We start from the raw sequence: 18,276 nt of genomic DNA, 5'->3' as shown, positions 1-18,276 counted from the left end.
ATAAAGAGGGGGGAGGGAGGGCAGCCGCATCCTTGCTCCAGGCGCCTCCCTTTCCCTCCGTAACACCTCTCCTCCCCGCTTGCGCTTGGCAAAGCCCTGTCGGGATCCTGCTGCATCCACCACCACGCCGCCGTGCTGCTGGATCTTCATCAACCTCTCCTTCTCCCTTGCTGGATCAAGAAGGAGGAGACGTCTTCCCGACCGTACGTGTGTTGAACGCGGAGGTGTTGTCCGTTCGGCACTTGGTCATCGATGATTTGGATCACGGCGAGTACGACTCCATCATCCCCGTTCTCTTGAACGCTTCCGCTCGCGATCTACAAGGGTACGTAGATGTACTCCTATTCCCCTTGTTGCTAGAATACTCCATAGATTGATCTTGGTGATGCGTAGAAATTTTTTAATTTCTGCTACGATCCCCAACAGACCATGCTAGTATTCCCTCTTTTTTTTGCCAGGAATATTTCCTCTTTTCTTTGGCGCAGTTACTTTGCTGGAGCCTGAAGGAATGAAGCAGTGCGAGCAGATCATGACTCATCGAGGCGCGATTATGGTATAGCGCCGAGAAGTGGTCGTGGTAAAAATGGTCCAGGGCATGGGATCATTTTGTCGACATAACAGATGGTAATGAAAAGATTGTGCAAGTAGGATTTTGTGTGGGAGTCATGTGGGATGAGCCATGGAGGGCGTTGAACGGAGTAGCAAACAGGCGAGAGGATTTTTTGTGCTACGACATGATTGAGCTAAGCAGAGACCTCGTGGCTTAGTGGAAAAGATATTGATGGGTGGTGATGTAAGACCAAACCTATGGTCCGATGTTCACAAATTATAGGTGAATTTTGAAAAAGACCACAAAATACACAATGAACCCAAGGAAAAATTGAGAAGAAACACAAGAGGAAAACACTATTGAACAAGAACCACACACAAGTACATAAATCAGAGGGCAAACTGATGGATCTCAAGCATTCAACAATAATAAAGAAAAGTAAGATACTACAAAGGAAGTTTTGTCTCCACTTTCAAGCTTCCCCTGCATATGGTGTTGTTGCTCTCTTGTGATTGCACTCCTCGTCATGTGTGAATAAGATAGAGTCAAGTAGTGTCCTCGAATGGGACAAGTAAACTCATGAAAATGAGAAGATTCACTTTAATATATGTGATGCGCATGTTCCTTGGTAACGAAGCCAAGTTCATGGTGATGGCTCTAGGGTGCTCCATATCAAGTGGGCTGGTATATGAATAAGGTTTGACGACACGCGGGTGGCTGCGGGGATGTGGCTAACATTGGGTGCACGACAAGCTTCATCCGACACTTGCACCCTCAACGGACGTTGCATGTGGATCAGTCGGCTCGATCTGAGTGTTTTCCTAATTTTATTTATCTCCACATTTCTAGTACAATGAATTTCATTTTTACCCCCTATTTCCATGTTTGTGACAACATTTTACCTTATTTAGCAGTTTTTTTTTTCACATTTTACCAATTTTACCCACGTTTCAGTGCTGATTGCGCCTGCCACATCGGCTGGTTTGTTTTCTCTGGTTATTCGCACCGAACCGAGTAGAACCGGACGCACCGCGCCGCACCAACCTGTAGAGCCGCACCGCACCAACCTGGTCGAGCCGCACCGCTGGGCTAGGGCGGCCGCAGCAGCCGGGCCGGCGAAAGGGGGCAGCTTGGGGGACGGCGCGCCGCGCATCGGGTGCTGCTCCTGCTGTTGCCGCCGCGTCGAAGGAGGGGAACGCGTGCGTCGGGTGAAACGGGGCAGCTTCGTTGGGGGACGGCACGCCGCCGCGTCGAAGGAGGGGAACCGACGCCGCGGAATGCGTGCGTCGGGTGATGGTGGTGGTGGTGCTGCTGATGCAGGGCAGCGCCCGGCGAGGGACTGAGAAGGGCTGCTTGCGTCCTCGCCGGCGAGCGTGAACGGGAGGCCGTGCCCCGTTCCCAATGAGCGGCGGGTACGGGTGGTGGCGACTGGCGAGGGAGCATGCGGTCAACGTCAAGATCCGGTGGGTCGCCGGCGTTGGCGGAGCCGTCGTCCGCGCCGCCGACGATCCAGCGGAGGAAGGTGCTGTCCTGCGCGGCGGGTTCGGCTGGTCCTGCATCGCGGCCCCTCCGGCCTGTCATTGGCAGCCCATTTCTCTTAGCTGTGCGGCCCAGCCCATTCTGCTCAGACCCGAGCAAACAGCAGACTCTTCTTCCTTACCGCGTGTCCTCTGCTACTCCACACCCCCGCGCGAACATTGAGTGGCTCACAAACAGCTGAAGCCATGGAGGACGCTTACCTTGTGCCGGCGATCTTGTGCCTGCTGCAAACCATCCTCGGCACCCTCAGAATCCGTGAGCTGGATTCGTGGATCCGTCAAGCCGGGCTTCAGGATGACACCGAGAACCTCAAGTCCGAGCTCGAGGTACTCCAGGCGGTGGCCTCCGATGCGAAGGGGAGGACGCTCCAGAGCGCGCGGCTGGATAAATCTCTCGCCGATCTCAAAAGGTTTCTGTACGACGCCGACGACCTGGTCGACGAGCTCGACTACTGGAGGCTGCGGCACCAAGTCGAAGGAGATATTGAATTTGAATATTGGAAATCGATTGTATTTCAAATTCCTGTTAAAATTTGATTTATGGTACTAGTTAGAATTCAAACTTTTGACGTGGTTGATCACATCAAGCATCAAATTACCCCTATTTCAGTCGCCAACACGGTTTCTATTTCCCAAGACCCGCTGCCATCTTCGTCCAATGCGTACAATCGCCACGCCTCTGACGGTGTTACCCAGCCTTGCACCGCAGCCGCAACGACTACTGCCGGTTAGCCGCCACAACGACCTCTGCTCCACCTCCACCTCGGTAAAATCTTTTCTGGTCTAGCAGGACCATGCTAATAGCCCTCTTCTTTTGGCGCAGTTACTTTGCAGGAGCCCGAAGGCATGCATGAAGCAGCGCGAGTAGATCATGGCACATCGATGGACGATGGTGATAATATACTGCCGAGAAGAGGTCGTGGCAAAAAAAGGTCCCCACATTGGGTTGATTTTGAGGAAATATATGACACTGATGGAAAAACCGTGGGGGCAGAATGTAGACACTGTAAAAAGAAACTTAAATACGACGGTAAACAAGGGCCAAGAGTCTTGATGACTCACTCCAATAGTGCCAAGTGTAAGAATACGCGAGGAGCACGTCCCCAGCCGCCAAGCCATTCAAGGTACGAATGTACGATTTGAAACTCAAAACACGACGCACATCTTATTCTGCATCTCGTTTTATTCTTTGAAAGCTTTTATTTGCATCTGCGTAACAATCCCTTGTCGTTCTAATAGCCGATCCTCCATTTTTCTTCTTCTCACAGCATAGATGCTGCTGCTGAAAATGCCACCCCCGTTGCTGTCATTAATTCTTCCAGCATACCAATAATAGGAACGAATCAAGAGCCAACACAAATTACCTCAGCTATTGCTCACCCTTGGAATAAGGACGAATTTTCCAGCAGGATGCAGGAAATAACACGTCAGTTGCATGACATCCGAGAGGATGTGACAATGAATATAAACATGCTCGGGTTATACTCTGGTGCAAGTTCAGTTCTCCATCAAAGTACAGCCTCAGATCCATGCCGAAGAACATCAAGTCTTCTTCAAGGCAAAGTGTATGGGAGAGACAAAGAGAAGAACACAATCATAAAGGTGATGACTGCTGGGAAATCTGACAGTGTGACTGTCGTGCCTATTGTAGGCATTGGAGGTGCTGGGAAGACAGCTCTCACACAATTTGTATATAATGATCCGAAAGTGCAAAACCAATTTGACCACAGCACATGGGTCTGGGTGTCTAACAGCTTTGATGAAATGAGAATCACAAGAGAGATGTTAGATATTGTCCCTCGAGAAAAGCACAAAGGGTTATGCAGCCTTGACAGACTTCAGCTGGTCTTGAAAACTCATATTGAATCAAAGAGGGTTCTGGTTATTTTAGATGATGTCTGGGATGACCTGAATGATTGCAGATTTAACCTAATACTTGCTCCTTTCAAGTCAAACAATGCAAATGGCAGTGTGATCCTTGTGACGACTAGATATCTCTCTGTTGCAGAAAGGATAGGAACGACTGAACCAGTTGTGTTAGGTGCTCTGGAAGATGACGATTTATGGTTATTGTTCAAAGAACGAGCATTTGGTGATGAGAACTACGAAGGGCATGGAAATCTAACAAACATTGGACGAATAATAGCATGCGAGCTAAAAGGCAACCCATTAGCAGCAGTAACTGCAGGGCAACTATTAAGAGTTGATCTTACTGTTGATCATTGGATTAATATTCTCAAGGACGAAGACTGGAAATTGGTGGGGCTCAGTGGAGGCATCATGGCTGCTTTGAAACTTAGCTATGATCAGTTGCCGTACCATCTACACCAATGTTTCTCATATTGTTCTATATTCCCTGACAGTTATTGGTTTCTTGGCGAGGAGTTGGTCCGTATTTGGATTTCACAAGGATTTGTCAAACAGAGCCACCATCCAAGTAAGAAATTAGAGGAGATAGGAATGGACTATCTGGCTGATTTGGTGAACCTGGGATATTTTCAGCAAGTTCAAAAAGACTCCTTTCTAGTCAGTCAAAATTCATATGTTGTGTCTGGTCTTATGTATGATTTTGCAAAGATGGCTTCAAGAGCTGACTGCGCAATTATAGATGGTCTACAATGCAATGATATATTGCCAACTGTACAGCATTTGATAATGGTATACAACAAATATCAGCAGCATGGAAACGTGTCTTGGAGTAACAACTTTAAAGAACATTTGCGAAATACAGTTACATCCGTGAGAAAACTGAGGACATTACTGTTAATTGGGCAATATGACTGTTCCTTCTTCCAATCCTTCAAAGGCATATTCCAAAAGGCACATGATATACGTCTGCTACAGATATCTGCAACATTTCAAGAAGAAAAAACATATAAAGATTTTAATTCGCTCATGCACAGTTCTGTAAATCCTACTCATCTTCGCTACCTAAAACTAACGGCCAAGGAGCTGCAAGGAGATTTGCCTCAGTTTTTGAGCAATTTTTGCCACCTTCAAGTATTAGATGTTGGCTCAAATTACCTTAATGTACCTCATAGCATGAATAATCTTGTCAGTTTGCGCCATCTTGTGGCAGTTTCCATTGCTAGAATTGGCAAGTTGGCCTCACTTCAGACACTAAACAATTTCAGCGTAGATGATTCTGATGGCTTTCGGATTATAGAACTTCAATCCATGAACGATCTTGCCCAGCTTAGGATTTCTCAACTTCAAAATGTTAAAACTCGGGAGGAGGCTTGTGGGGCAGGACTGAGATATAAACGACACTTGGAAAAGCTGCACTTGTCCTGGAATATGTCAGATGTTGAATCTGACTCGGATGGCAGCAATGAATCTGACTCGGATGACAACAATGAATCTGACTCGGATGACAGCAATGAATGCGAGAATGTCATGAGCTCTGAACCTTCTACCGGCATAGAAACAGAGGAGTGCTTGCCAACAGAGGTGCATATGGGTCTTGCAAGTTCTACCAGCATCGTGGAAATGGAGGAACGCTTGCTAACACAGATGAATGAGGTTCTTGAACCTTCTACCAGCATAGAAAATGAGGGGTGCTCTCCGGCAGAGGTGCTTGAGGGTCTTAGACCATACAACAACCTAAAGCATCTTGAGATATCTGGATATAATGGTGTTACCTCTCCTTCTTGGCTTGCTAGCAATACCTCTTTACAGACTCTGTATTTGGATAGCTGTAGAAAATGGCGGATACTTCCATCTCTGCAAAGGCTTCCGCTTCTTAGAAAATTGAAGTTAAGAGGTATGCCAAGATTAGTAAAAATATCAGTTCCTTCATTAGAGGAGCTGCTGTTAATTGAAATGCCAAAGTTGGAGACATGCTCCTGCACTTCTATGAGGGAGTTGAACTCTTGTTTAAGGGTTCTGAAAATTAAGAATTGCACTGTACTGAAGGAGTTTGATCTGTTTGGGAACAGCCATGAATTTAAAATTGAGCTGAAGTCATGGTTGCCACGTATTTGGGAACTCATTATCCACAACTGTCCTCTTTTGCTGGTATCACACCCTTTACCATCTTCAAGTACTGTTTCTAGGATTTCCATGAGCGGAATTCCAAAATTTCCAAGAATAGATTCACGGTCCTGCGGAAGTTTAACCATCGGCGAGGATCCTGAGATGTCTGATTCTGATGATGAATATGGTTCTGGTGAGGATCGTTTTGACAAGTTCTCTGATAATCTATCAGTGTTAGATGGAAATATTTTGGCATTCCATAATCCAAGGTTCCTGACAAAGTTGACAATAAGTCGTTGCCGAAATCTAATGTATATTTCATTCAAAGGATTAAGTCAACTTGTATCCTTAAAGAGACTGGAAATAGTGGACTGTCCAGAACCTTTTGGTTTCAATGTTCCACCAGACCATACCCATGAAGATTTATTTGAAGCTGATACCCATGAAGATTTGACAGCTGCAAATTGGAATGCCCTCCCATCTCTTGAATATTTAGAGATTTTTTCATGTGGAATAACGTGGCAGTGGCTATCTGTGATTCTACAACATGCGCCAGCACTAACGGAATTGAATTTAAAGAACTGCCCAGAACTGGAATCTCTACAACTGAACTCCTGCACGACACTGCAAAAGTTGAGGGTATATAACTGTGAATCGCTCGGCACACTAGAGGTCTTGCAATCCCGTTCCCTCAGGGATATGGAAGTATATCATGTCCCAAAATTGAAATCCCTACAGCTGCACTCTTGCACGGCAATGGAAGAGTTGGTCATCCGTGGAGCTGCAGTCTGCATGCTAAGGGGCTCGCAATCACTCAGGCAGTTGCGACTCCATGCAAGCCAGTATTTGGAATCTCTACACCTGTGCTCCTGCACGGCACTGCAAGAGTTGGATATTTGGAGGTGTGCATCACTCTCTACACTAGTGGGCTTTCAATCCCTTGGCAGCCTCAGGCGTTTGATTCTACATGATTGCTGTGGCTTGCATTCATGTTTGGAGGGTTTGCCAGAGCAGGACTACGAATTATGCCCTCGACTGGAATTTCTTGAAATCAGTGATTTCTCTTTCCTTGCCACATCGTTCTGCAAGCAACTCACATCACTCCAGCGGCTAGTTATTAGTGGTTTTGCAGAAAAAACAACAGCAGAAGGACTGACAGATGAGGAAGAGAGAGGGCTTCTGCTCCTCGGTTCCCTCACAGAGCTCCAATTTGCATATTACAGGCCTCTCAAATATCTTCCTGCAGGCCTGTACAGACTTCGCTCCCTCCAGGTGTTGGATATTTCATTTTGTCCGAGCATCTCAGGATTGCCGGACCTCCCGCCTTTTCTAGAGGAGTTGAAAGTCTTCCGGGGCAGTGAGGAGCTGAAACGTCAATCCAAATCGCTAGTGTCAAGCAAGTTAAAGGTCAAAATTGACGACCAATATGTGAGCTGATTACTCGTGGCTTGTTATGCACACATGCACAACAGATACAGTTGTAAACTTGTACTGCTTTTGAGGTATACTTCTACCATAGATCGTGTTATGTACAGACGTGCTATTTTTTTTTTGTATATAAGTATAGAAAACTGACCTTATGCCAGTTCCTCGACAGGTTTGTTTTCACTTCAGAACCTCATCCTCTTGTGATTTGTTTTGCTGCCATATCAACAGGTAACCAGTCTGTTTAGCTGTTTGATATTCATTGAGTCTTGTGAACTGACAAAGATTATTATTTTTCTTTTCCTTGACATCTGAAGGAACTCCAAGACACAATTTCCAGGATGTGTTGTGCTGTTCATCACAAGTTGGCCACAAGAAGCTTATTCAAAACTTCCTTGATACACTAGCCAGAAATACTCTGCAGCTACAGCAATGCACTTTGTATTTCGGAACTCCACCTCTTAGCCAGCATATGTTGCTCCATCAGAATTCAGGGCGCGTCGGCAGACACTGATTTGCTCATAGATTTGAATATGCGACCTTGCTGGGTTTGGCTACAAATTTTTTTTCATTGTAATATGTACGTTCCAAGGAATTCGTTTTGTTTTGTGGTTTCTTTTGTGATGCCACAAGACCAACGTGTTGTGCTTCAGACAGTGCGTGGTTATTCAGCCAGTTTTGCTCCAGAGCTATAGAGGAACTAAATCTTGTTGAATCGACACGATTCTGAATTGAGTCGTTCGCTCCTTTGCGCCTTTGTTACAGGCTGAAGGCGACTATGCGTCTCCAAGTTCCACCCTTTGGTTTCAGTTCATGATAGTAGGTCATGTTATTTCCAGAGTTTAGATAATGCAGTTCAATTTTTTCCATCCAGAGAGTTAGTCAGTTGCACTTTAATGCAGTTCTGGACATGATGCAGATTATGTCCAGAGTTTGCTTACCTTCTGTGTATATGGATTCCATCCAGAGAGTTGTCAGTCGCACTTTGTGCAGCTCGGACCCTCCGAGCGAGTTGTTTGGTGGATCCAGGATGCTACATATGCTATTCACGTTTGGTACCAGTGATATTTCTCCGATACCTCCGACTCCGTGTCATTCAAAATTCCGTTCGGGCACAGAGTGAGTTGCATCCGGACGCCCCGAGAGAAATCCAGTACAGGATTACAGTATAGTTGGAACTTGGAACCATTTCAGACACTTCCCGGTGTTTCAAAGAAAAGAAAAAAATAGACCAATAGGGAATAGCCTCGTGGCATTTTTATTGAGAAGAAACAACCCAGCCATAGGCAGCATTTGTTAACTGATGTCTTATTAAGAAGAAACGCACCCTGCGGGCTCGAGTCATCGTATTTGTTAACTGATGTCTTATTGATGTATTTTGTGGCATGTTTGCGTTAAGGCATAGGCAGCATTCAGTTTTTTTTCATTCGGTAGAGTAATATCTCGGGTTATTACATCTGCACTCTTTGCTCGTATGGTTCACATGGCCTTTCTGTGCAGTTGAATCATACATGTTTTGACTTCACAGATACCTGGAAAGTGCGTGTTTATCGCGGCTGCACGATAAAGCTACACATACTTACTTTTGTTTTATCTTTCTACCTTGGCAGGCTACATGCACAGGTCCTTACCCTGGCTGCCTTGGGCTGTTCTGCACTGGTGGAGTAGTACTAAGATCATCAGTCAGGTTCAGGATCAAAAGTTCTTTCCATCCGACAGAAACCCCCAAAAATACATAGGATACACTGTAGAAGCGGCAGCAACTTATAGGCACCCACATCAGCTGATTAGGAATTTCTTGATGTTATTTTCTGAGCAAACAATGCGGCATCCTGTGCGCCGTTATCGAAATTCTTCAGGCTGCCTGTTTTCTGTATAAGCTACTGAACCAGCATTCAGATGCAGCCATATGCAGATGCGTGGTAACGGAAATATGTACTTTCCTTAACCACACATGAAAGTAATGAATGAAATGTTTCCCTCTTACCACTGATGAAGTAAGTAAACTACCAAGAAAATTCCATATTACATGCCTCCTAATTAAGTTGATGTGCAGAAGCTTCTGCTCAAGACAGTAAAATTTCATTTCCTGCTTTGGACGCCCCCTTCCATTGGACCCACAGCCCCATATGATGAGATTCCTTCCTCTGTTTGAAATATATAGTACTGGGAGGCATTAATTAATCACGTGCTAATATGCTGCTGTGGAGATGATGGGTGAAACATCAGTGTTGCTTCCTGCACTGGGTGCCTTCTGGTGGATCTGGTGGCCGGTTAGTTTATGGTCTCCTATTGGGTGATTAGTTCATACTTTCCCGAGTTGCATTGTTTAGTCTGGACTTTGGACTAAACCTAAGCTAGCTGCATGGCCCGTGCCAGGCTCATGAATCTTTCTTCGAATCTGAATTTCTGGAGCTGGCAACTTGCAAGATGCCACACATACACATGACAAGCGTTAAGTTTTTTTATTTTTTGGCTGGACATAAGGGTGTGAAAGAAACACCAGTTTCAGCAACAAACAAAAAATTATGAGTTACTCCTTCCGCTTCCAATTAATTGACGCTGCTTTAGTACAACTTTGGGGGGAGTATTATTAAGTAATGAGCATGACTGGACTCATCAGAGCCTTAGGTTAGCAGAAAAAAAGGAAGAGAAGGAAAAGAACGTCATGCGCAGATCTGATGTAGATGTGTCTTCATCTTCTTGGATTATCACCGAAAGATTTCTTTACTGCAAACATGGCCAGGCGTTTTCATGGCCTTCCTGAAGATCGGTGGTGTCGCTTCGATCATGGCCAAGAAGATGTCACTTGATTTTGCATTGGGGTGTTGGTTGTGCTTGCTAAACGCTTGGCATCCAACCCAGGTGGCTGCCCTTGTCCAGACAGCATGAGCCACATCGCACTGCCAAAATAGATGGGCAGAGGATTCCAGGTTTCGAAGGCAGCATTGGCAGAAATAATGGTTTGGCCATCCGCGTCTCTGTAAGCGATCATTGCACCATAGCCGGTTTTGGAGGAGGAGCCAGACGAACACTTTTATGCGGCCCGGTGCCCAAGCGTGTCTGTAAGTAACGAGCATGACTGGACTGATGAAAGCCTTAGGTTAGCAGAAAAAAGGAAGGCAGGGAAAAGAATGCCATACACAAATCTGATGAAGGCGTGTCTCTCATCTTCTTGGATTATCACAGCAAGATTTCTTTACTGCAAATATGGCATGGCGTTGACCTCGACTGTGATCACCATCTAGGAACTTGGGAGATCTCTGAGTAATCGAATCTCCTCGAAACCACACCACACCGTTTTATACAATACAAAGTCTTCGTAGCTCTTCTTCAGCGGCCTAGTGGTGGCACCGATTGTTTCGGACAATCCGGTTTAATCTAATTCAGCGTGATCAGGCGTAGTAGTAATGAATCACGAATCAAGAAATAATTGAGGAGCATCCACGGCCTCGAGCAGGTCACCCCCACTGTTACTCACCGCCAGCCCGTAACGACCCACTAACCCCCTTGTCTCTTCCTCAACTTGCCCACGCCTTTTCTTGGCGCAGTGTGGTCTAATCATGAAGCAAAACTCACAAGGCCACACATGCTATGCCAAGCTAGCTGCTACAAAAATACAGAAGAGAAAACAATAAAGAATCTGAACTGACACCATCACAAAATGACCACTTCCTTTCCTTGTAATAAAAAACCCATGGAAAATGAAGCACCTTTCCAAGTTTGAAAGTTACAAGTCTTTCCCAGCTTGGAATGACTCCCGCTGTCGGTTCCGCAATCATCGGTCAGTTAGGCATTTTGCAGCAGCGGCTAGCCGGGGCACTGGTCAAAGCTGAACCGAAGTTCTGAAGAAAATGATACTTCCTCCGGCTACCAAGCCTGAAAGTGATGTGCACCATACGAGCCCGCTCTGATTCCAGCGAACCGGGGATCCACACGCCATTGTTCAGCTCCTGATACCTCGCTCTCGGTCAAGCTGTGCACGCAACCTGGGCCGAACCTCCGACGAAAGATCCAGCGCAAGAGGTTGGGCAGGTCCAGGACCGGAGGAGGAGGAGGACACTGCACCTAACGGACATGGCCAAACCAATTGCAGTCGCAAAGAAAGCAAAACACATGACACATGAGGTTGGTTGTGCGCGCGTGATCTGCCCATGGCTCGGCTTCTTTACACCCTGGGTCTACCAGAAAGGAGTTGTACAAGTAGTCAAGTACAATACGATCTGGGCTGTTCAAGTCCTCATGTCGATGTTGGTGGCACCGGCTTTCGTCTTTCTGGCCTTGGCCTAGCTGCTTATGGGCAGACACTGTGTTGAAGAACAGGTTAACTTGTCTGTCGGTTTGTTTACCATGGCAGGGTTCTTTTTTGTAGGATTCATATAGCCATGACATTGCGATCCTTTGTTTTTAAAGTCCTACGAATCAAACGAGCATGAACCTCTCGGAGCAATAGCTGGGATGTAAGAAACAGACGCTGTATGGTTTCATTCTTGTTAATGGAACCGGGGAGAGGCCTCCCTGTTCACCGAAAAAGAGCCACCTAAAAAGGGCAAAGATGAACAGTAAATTAGCAGACTTTATTTTTTTTTAAATATTCATGTTCCCATCGTCTAACTGCATGCAAAACTTCGTGAACAAGTGTTATATTTTGTGAAGTGAGAAAAAAATCACTCTGAATATCATGTGTGCCCGGGCTGCGTTTTCAAGATCAGTAGAAAGAGTCAAGATTCCAGAGTATACTTTGATAGTTGAGCACTGAGATTCATTGTACGATGCGGCTTGAGTCCGGTCTTTATCCGGTAAGTACTTCATAAACCAACCGCCTAATCATCCCTAACCAGCTATATTTTCAGTATAATGATGCTCGTTTTGAGGTGATGAGCCGCTCTCTGTTCCGTTCACCGAAACATTTTTCTGGCCATGGGGCCTGTTTTGTCTTGCCTCCCCCTGCAAGTTGGGCGTACGCAGCACTCATCGACAGGTCGAGTCGCCGTCGTGTCGACCTAATTTCGGATGCCGAATTTTCTTGACAGATGTGAAGAAGAGACCGACCTTTCACAGAAAAACTGCTCTACTTCTGTACGGATTAATTAGGGCATCTCCAACGATGACCCGTTAATTTGCTCCGTCCGCGGACACCGATGCAGGAGCCGGCCATCCAACGCTCTACACATACATTTTAACCATTGTTTTGAACTAACCGGATGAAATTCATGCAAACACAGCAGATTTCATATAAATCGGACGAGATTCATTGCATTTTGGTATTTGTTGACATTAAGGTATACGTCGGTATTTCGATTTTTATGGTGAAGAGAGTGACAGAGAACGTCGTGATGGTTGAGGCCTAAGGCCTTGTAATGGTGGATCGAGTCTTCATGGCAATGGGGACTTTGCTTGGTGATTCGTGACTCGTAGCAACGACATCGGCGGTGAGAGCGGCAGCACAGATGGAGTACAGAGTCTTAGCTTTCAGGGTGAAAACCCAAGGCATGGCCTTAATTGGTTGTGCCTGGCAGTGACGTCGTTGAAGGCATTGTTTTGAGAGCGCGGATCTTCTACAGGGTGAAAACCTATGGTCTATGATCGGGCTGCTTGTGCATTGGTTTCTTCTTGGAGGCGTCGCTTTTGAAGAATTTGGACTTTGGGTGTTGTCTAGGTGGTGGTTCGTGCTGCAGGTACAAGGAATTGATCACTATAGCGGGATCTTTCTTTGTTCTTCTTCGTATTTTTGTCTTTTGGCTCTATGCATCCATAATGTCTTTACGATGTTGCGTTGTTGCAGAGACTGGGTGTAATTGGTGTTTTCGTGATATTAATATATTCTCATTGTCAAAAAAGTGGAGCTCGCCCGACTCTGGAGGTATAATTTCGACTCTGTGGCCTCCGCCATACCTTCCCTATGTCCGGTTGCGCCGCTCATCGGAGTGGCCATGCTTCAGCCGGAGGGGACGAGTGGCTCCTCCGCTTCCGTGAAGCTGAGGCAGGGTCGACGATGGACTGCGCTGAATCAGGCAAGACATCGGTTGTGTATACCGGCGACGCGGTGGCGGTGGCCACCATGGGACCCAAGCAGCGATGGCCTCCCATGGTCTGCTTTTCCTCGGTGTCGGTGGTGACGCGGACGTGTTGGCTGCCTCCACCGGCAGGGCACGTTTACGTCAACGTTTGTGGCGGAAGGAGCGGCCATAGGCACGGAAGGAGTGTGACGACACGGTAGCCATTGTGCCCGTGCCATCGTGCTCCCCCGCATGCCGGTGTGGAGCAACTGGCCACTCCTATACGAGCTGGGTTGGAGCGGCGAGTTGCTGCAACAGGGGCCAGCTTGAAGCCGCGGCTTGCTCCTCCGCTTGCCTAGCTCATATCAGGTAGACTCAGCAAGCCACCCAGCCGGCTTTTATGCCGGAGAACCCTTCTTCCCGCTCGCCGGATGCCATGGAGAGTGTGCAGAATATGATGCAAGGAGGAGACAGGGAGTGGAGGCATGATGCAGTTCTTGTCCGGCGTCTGGACTCGTTTAAATAGCGGGCAGACACAAGGAGCCAACCGGCATTGTGTTTAATGCCGGAAGGCTCGCGGACGAACATGTGGCCAGAGTAGATTTCTCAGCACACGCATGGGTTCAATGAAGATAGGCGGGGCAGTCTGAATCTGGTTGAATGAGGCGAAGAGGCATGTTCAGCCAGGCGTGCGGCGGGCGGCGCTCTCTCGGCCGGCAAGCAGCTTCAATGTCGCCGCTAGTAAGAGGTCATGTCTGCTCTGGGCCAGCGTCAATGCGGAGCGGCCGCTCTACAGTGGCATGAATGCGGGCAGCTAGCGTCGGGCGGGAACGCACGCAGCCGAGGAAGTAGGTTTTTTGGTGGGCCAGGGCAGTCAAATGTGATCGTGCCTGCAGTCCGGACTCCCGCAAAGCCTCCCTAGTTTGTCTCCAGTTTGCGGGGAAAAAGTGCATGCGGACCGCTAAGCGGACCTATACAGGCACGCGCTGGATAGCACACCACATCCGAACCACGTGGTCCGGATGTATGCAGGCAGTTTGAGGGTCCGCGTTGAAGATGCCCTTAGACCTCGTCGTTGGGCCTTCGATTTTTCATCTTGCCGCTTGTTCACCCTTTCCTGGCAGTGCCAAGTCAGATATAAACAAGAGCTAAATGGCAAATTTTCATGAGTTTATATCCATTTGTTCATGGTAATTCTTCAAATTCATGGCATTTTAATTAGTTTTGTGTAATGAACCAATGGTGGGCAGCTATAAACAAGAGCTTAATGGCAAATTAGGCTTAACTATATCTTTCCAAGTTAGCAATTCTTTAATTTTTTGTCATGGAATTTTCTATATCAACTGATGATATGTTTGCCATAATTTACCATATGCCAGTATAGAAAAATGACTATTTCTTAGATGGCAAATGTGAGTTTCAAAAAACCCAAGATAATCTGATTTTCAAAATCATGTTCAACAGCACATCATGCCATACATTCTTCTACATGGCACCTACATACATATGCACAAGGAAATTTTCAAATGTAATTACATATCATGTTCACACTGCACTACTTTTTGGCAACTTACATTTTGATGCCATGGCAAATGTCAGTCCAAACACAAACATGGCAAATACTCACACATTAATCTACATGGCATATTCACATTCCACTACATGGCAAATCACAAGTTGTTGCCATGGCAAATATTATCCCAAACACAAACAATCAGATTTTCAAAAACATTTTCAGTAGCACATCATGACATGCATTCCTCTACATGGTAAATACATACATATATGCATGACAACTTTATATGAATGCATTGCTTAACATAATCGTATCATATCAAGTTATGCCTTTTTTTTGTGTGTGTTTCCTAGTACCCAATGCTTGACATTCAGATGGTGTGGTTATGGGGATCTGTGGGAGGGATTCAAAATCACTAGTTTTATCTTCTCCCCCTGTAAAGTTCATCTTTTTTTCTGTGATATTCCCCATAGCAATTTTCCACATACCATTGCTCTGCTTCCCTTCACATCACCCCACACAAAGTCCATATTCTTCCTCAAAATCATGGCAAAATTGCGAGATTTCGCATGGCAAATCGTCACTACCTACATAATATCTTCAGCACCATCCAGTTCTTTGCCATGACAAATCCCTGAAATTGCATCTAAATCTTGCACGCGGTTTTCTCTCTCTTTCGATTCAGAGGGGAATCGAGGGGGGTTGTTCTTCTGTTGTACGTGCTTACATCAATTCTCGTGGCCGATGGTAGATTCCAGAGAGAACAAGCTTTGGGCGGCTGATTTTTGCCATCTCGATGATGCAGAGGAAGAGGGAAGGAGAATATCAGGTGGTTATCGCGAGGAGAGATGAGGGGTTCCTTTGCTCCAGAAGGTGGGGTATGGGAAAGGGGGTTGGGTTCAGACGTAGGGGTTCTCAGTCAGGGGTCTTGGACGAACGTTCATGTCTGCGTGTGGAGCATGCAGGGGTCTTGGACGAACGTTCCTGTCTGCGTGTTTGATCATCTCTACGCGGACGTTCATTTGCTCCCAGATCCACTGGGAGGGAACCTTCCCACCATATTCGCATCCTTTGTTTTTCTTTTGCGGAAAAAAATTAATCAACAATAAAAAATGTAAATAAAAAATAAAAAACCGCATCCTTTGTTCTCCTTGAGAAGCAATAAAACAAATCAACAGCTTGGCTAAAAAATCAAATTAACCACCTTGTAGGATTCGTGTAGCCATGACATCGTAATCCTTTGTTTTTGAAATCCTTCGAATCAAAGAGGCACGGGAAAAGGGCAGAGGTGAACAGTAAATTAGTAGACGGCAATTTTTTCCCTTTTGAAAATATACATATTTCCCGTTGTCTAACTGTGTGCAAAACTTTTGTGAACATATGCCATCTATCGTGATGTGAAAAAATATATACTCTGACAATCATGTGTGCCCGGGCTCTGTTTTCAAGGTTGGTAGAAAAAGTCAGCACCCAAGAGTACTTTGATTAGTGAGACTCTACGATGCGGCTCGAGTTCAGTCGCTATCAGGTACTCCCTCCGTTTTTATTTACTCTGCATATTAGAGTTAACTGAAGTCAAACTTTGTAAAGTTTGACCAAGTTTATAGAAAACAATATAGACATTTATCATAATAAATCTATACAATATAAAAGTACATTTAATAGTAAATCTAATGTTATTGATTTGTTATTGTATATCTTAATATTTTTTATATAAACTTGGTTAAAGTTTGTAAAATTTGACTTTGACCAAAGCTAATATGCGCACTAAATAAAAACGTCTAATCATCCCTAACCAGCTCTAGTTTTCAGTAATGACGCCCGTTTCGAGGTGACGAGCCGCTCTCTGTTCCGTTCACCGAAACAATTTTCTGGCCACAGGGCCTATTTTGTCTTCGCCTCCCCCTGCAAGTCGGCCGCACGCAGCACTCGTCGACAGACGATGGAGTCGCCGTCGCGTCGACCTAATTTCGGGTGCCGAATTTTCCTTGACAGGAGCGAAGAAGAGACCGACCTCTGATTAAGAGAGAAAAACACTGTTGTACTTCTGTCCAGAGTAATCAGCGCCCGTTTTCACGTCGCTGCGCCTTCGATATTTCCATTCCATCTTTTGCCAGCTGACCGACCGACTCTGTTGCTGTTGGGGCCTTTTTGAGAACAGAAAAAAAACTGTTGGCCTGTTGGGGCGTCACTCTCGCCGCCCCAACTGTTCACCAGACTCATCGTGACTTTACTTGCGGCTGCGTGCATCTTCAGACACAAAACTCCGGCCACCCGCTGAAACAAGATCCAGCTGCGCTTCATTTGTCATAACATAAAAAAAAATCGAGACTTTACGAAGTGTAGCGTGAAGCAGAGACAACATCAGAGAAGAGAAAAAGAAAACTACGTACAATTTTGGGCGGTGAAGAGGCCAGGCCAGGCCGAACGCGCACCAACGCCAGGATGGATCCACGATCGGCCCACCGGAAGGCCACGTCGGGACGTGCGCGTGCGGTGCGGTGCGGATGGATCCGACGGACCAACTTCGTCGCCCGTCAGCCGCGCTGGCCGCGCACGCACCGACGGACGGCCGGTCAAATGTGCATCCCGCGCGAGCGCAGCACGAGTTCGTTAGCCTGGCCTAGCCGGTGGAAGCTCAGACTTTTGGTGCCATGCCGATCCAAACGAGACTGCCTACTAGCCATAGCCAGCCGACAAAGACCCACACGTAGTACGAGAGAGCACGTTCCCACGCAGCGCACACGACGCTATGCCCTGCAACGGACCATGACACGTGCACCGTAGCGTATATTGACGCGTTATCAAGCATATATACCCAGGTTCAGTCGTACTCAGCCGGTTTTCGAACGAAATGGTCCTTTCCGTGTGTGCGTTTACCCGGCAACCAGCACTTTCTCCTTCGTTTTCTCACCACTCGAGTCTCATTGCCTCGAAGCCTGCAGCCAGCACGTGACTAAGCCGTTGAGAATGTGCACACTTGCTGCCGATCCTTTCATCGTGAGATAAAGAAAATTAGCAGGACTCGGTCGGTGAATGCACGCATGCTCTCAGTCAAACACGAACGGTGGCAGGGCCGGGTAAATCCGGCCACATCGAGGGGTGGTCTGTACACTCGCCTGACTCCCGCGAGACGGCGCCGATCGCGGGGCCACGTGGGCGGCTCCGGCCGAGCCCGCGATCCGATCGCACGGCCCACGCGCCGCCCGCGGCCAGCCCACCTAACCTCAACCTCCTCCTCAAATACGCGCCACTCCTCTCCCTCTTCTCCCG

General features: G+C 46.8%; 1 protein-coding gene across 1 annotated transcript; it reads left to right on the top strand.

The window, feature by feature from the left end:
- Nucleotides 1-2,212: 2,212 nt before the first annotated feature.
- On the top strand, nucleotides 2,213-8,182 carry LOC119353324 (putative disease resistance protein RGA3). The gene is made up of 5 exons (XM_037619922.1): nucleotides 2,213-2,815; nucleotides 2,912-3,212; nucleotides 3,357-7,565; nucleotides 7,661-7,719; nucleotides 7,806-8,182. The coding sequence occupies exons 1-3, from the start codon at nucleotides 2,629-2,631 to the stop codon at nucleotides 7,498-7,500; spliced, it is 4,632 nt and encodes a 1,543-aa protein (XP_037475819.1). The 5' UTR covers nucleotides 2,213-2,628; the 3' UTR covers nucleotides 7,501-7,565; nucleotides 7,661-7,719; nucleotides 7,806-8,182.
- Nucleotides 8,183-18,276: the final 10,094 nt, after the last annotated feature.

The sequence above is a fragment of the Triticum dicoccoides genome, chromosome 2A, assembly GCF_002162155.2.
Source record: "Triticum dicoccoides isolate Atlit2015 ecotype Zavitan chromosome 2A, WEW_v2.0, whole genome shotgun sequence".
Taxonomy (NCBI): Eukaryota; Viridiplantae; Streptophyta; class Magnoliopsida; order Poales; family Poaceae; genus Triticum; species Triticum dicoccoides.
The sequence above is the reverse complement of the archived record's forward strand: the minus strand, read 5'-3'. Positions and strand labels throughout refer to the sequence as shown.